This window comes from Galeopterus variegatus, unplaced genomic scaffold (assembly GCF_000696425.1).
Source record: "Galeopterus variegatus unplaced genomic scaffold, G_variegatus-3.0.2 Scaffold8540, whole genome shotgun sequence".
Taxonomy (NCBI): Eukaryota; Metazoa; Chordata; class Mammalia; order Dermoptera; family Cynocephalidae; genus Galeopterus; species Galeopterus variegatus.
In genome coordinates, this window is record NW_007734651.1 from 68,743 (window position 1) to 71,741 (window position 2,999).

The following is a 2,999-nucleotide window of genomic DNA, read 5'->3' on the forward strand; positions in this document are numbered from 1 at the left end:
TAAATCATTATTCATGTGTCTAGTTTTAATTTGTACACCAAAAATATCCCATTTCAAATAAGAAGCAAAGAGATGCAAGACCCTAAGGAAACTCTAGAATTTGTCTACACCACCCGCCTTTCTGTGTCAGTCTTCATCTGAGCACATCCTTGCTCCTTCTGGAATCTTCCTCACTCTCAGATCTAAACCTCACTTGTCCCATCCTGGAGTGTGAGATGTGCGCATCTCATACGTGCATAAACACACATGGGAAGCAGTTGGGCCCAGAGTTCACCCTCCCACCCTATTCTCCTCCCACGTCTTCTTCTGTCCTTACCAGGGATCCAGAGCATCAGCAGCCCCAGGAGCTGAGCAGGGGACCTCATCTTGAGAAGATGAACTGAAGAGTCCTGATGAGTCAAGGTTGGAGCTAAGCTTTTATCTCAGGCTTACAGGGAAGGTCCTCCCTAGGGGACAGTATGCAAATCCCCTGGAGGGTGCAGCAGCTTAGAAAGAGTTAAGAAGAGGGCTGGTGGCCTCTCCAGCAAAGTGTCTTAAAAATCTTCTTTGATAGGAGGGAAACCAATAAAGATAAAAATCCATGCTGCCTACATAGAATTCACCTAACTCTTCCCCTCTGTTTTCTCTTAGATGTTTCTTGTTTTTAGCATTTTCCCAGGCACATTTGCATTTCTCTTTAATAAGGTTGAGTTTCAATAAATATTTGAGGATTCTTATTTCTTTGTTCATATTTGTTTAAAAGAGTCCATATTTGGTCTTTTAATTTTTTTTAATTGAGATAAAACACACAGAGTAAAGGGCAGAAATCTTAAATGTGCAACATATTTAAGTTGTGTGTATATTCAATCTGCAGATGAAACTATAGAGAATTTCAGATTCTTCTGAAACCTCCCTCTCATGCCTTCCCAATCAGTAACTGCTCTTCCTATCCCAACCAAGTTATCTATCTGTCACTCTTACATCTATCACAATAGTTTGGTTTTGTCTGAATTTCACTTAAATTGAAGAAAGCACTTTTGTTTGTTTCTAACTTCTTCTTTCTTGTTTCTTTACTTTTTTTTTTTTTTTCTTAAGAAGCTGACCAGTACAGGGATTCAAACCCATGACCTTGGTGTTGTAAGGCTGCATTCTATACAATCTTTACTATTTTTAAGACTTTTATTCCTCCTGTGCATTCAAGTTGCTGTCTGCTGTCATTTTCGGTGATTCTGAATTATTTCCTCTTAAGTTTGTTGTACGTCATGTGTGCAAGTAACCGTTTGTTTTTCATTCTTGTTTATCAAGAAATGTTTCTACTTTGCCTTTATTTTTTTATTTTATTTTATTATTATTATTATTATTATTTTTTTTGCTTTCAGCATTTAAATGTCATTCCATTGTTATTTTTTTATTTTATTTTTTTGCTTTCAGCATTTAAATGTCATTCCATTGTCTTCTAGCATCCATTGGTCGGTCATATTATTATTTTTTTTGCTTTCAGCATTTAAATGTCATTCCATTGTCTTCTAGCATCCATTGGTCGGTCATGATAAAAGTTAGATAATGGTGTTATTATTGCCTCCCTGTACATAGTGAGTCAGGTTTTTCATAATGCATTCAAAATTTTTTCTTTGTCTTTCAACATTTTAACTGTAATGTGTGTGATTATGAATATGATTGTGTTTATCCTGAAAAATCTTCATGGATTTCTTTGATCTATACATTAATGTTTCATTGCAATTGAAAAGTTTTTGCCTTTTTTTTTTAGCCACTTTCTTTTTCTCTTCTCCTTTGTGACCCCCATTATGCATTAGTTGGTATTCGTCACATTCTTATAAATCTCTGAGGTTTTGTTCATTTTTCTTTAAATTTTTTATTTTCTTTAGATTAGTAATTTTACTGATTTTTCTTCAAGTTCACTGATTCTTCTACCAACTTAAACTGCTGTTGGACCTATATAGTGAATTTTTCAGTTGTGTTTTTGTATTTTCTAGCTCTAGATTCTCATTTGTTCCTTTCTAATGGCTTCTATTTCTCTGCTGAATCCCTATTTTTTGTCATTATCTTTATATTTTTCTTTTTCAGTCATTGATCATAGTTCTGAAACAATTCTTTGAATGGTCCGTATAATAACTGCTTTAAAGTTTTTGCTAAATTTAATTTTTAGGGACAGAGTCAACTTCCACTGACTATTTTCATTCCTCAATATAGTTTACTCTTCCCTGTTTCTTTGCAGGAATTTTTTATGGAAAACATCATTTTGGATAATATTTTCTTACACTTCTCTCAAATAATACAGAGTCCTTGATTCTATTTTACTTTCTAAGCATTGTTGAGTTTCTCTTTAGTAACTTGCCTGGAGTTAACTTTGCAGAGTTCATCTCCTTCTTAGTGTTTGGCCATTGATATCTCTGCTCCTATTTCTTAGTTTTAATTTTTAGCTAGGAGCTTCCCAGGTATCTGCAGAGCTTAGTAATCACCAATGATTTGGGCAGAAGTTCTGCTAAGACACTGGGAGCCCCACAGTCTGCCTTCTGCTGACCCATCTGTCTGTGGTTTGCAGAGTGCACACAAAGTGCAGCCAGTTCTCACCTCCCTTTACTTTCTCCTCTAGGTCCTGCTGGGTCCCTGTCACTCATCCCTAGAGCTTCTAAGTCACAGGAATGTGCACAGAGAATATTTCAGCAATTCTATGGCTCTATCATGTCCAGGAATGCACTATTAACATTCAGCTGGTTACCACTTGCCCCATCCAGGCCCATCACCTAGGACTTGCAAAGCTGTGGGCTTTTTCTGTTACTGTCCTACAGAGTTCACCACATTTAGCTGGAAACACTGAAGGATCTCACTCCACTCCCCCCTCAACTCAAGTCCACCCATGTTGGCAGCAAGATGCTGGTGTTTGCTGCCATCCTCATGTAGATGAAAATACACTCCTGCAGTTCTTGCTCACTCAGTTGGGGTGAGAGGGAGCAGTCCCAGGCAAAAGACCACAAACTTTCTGCCCTCAAGCAAAGCTC

General features: G+C 37.1%; 1 gene segment (V, D, J or C); it reads right to left on the reverse strand.

Annotated features, from left to right (window-relative positions):
* The window catches only part of LOC103608538, a 1,704-nt gene extending 1,320 nt beyond the window's left edge, over positions 1-384 (reverse strand). The window contains 1 exon segment of the V gene segment in view: positions 317-384. Within this exon segment, the coding sequence occupies positions 317-365 (49 nt within the window).
* Positions 385-2,999: the final 2,615 nt, after the last annotated feature.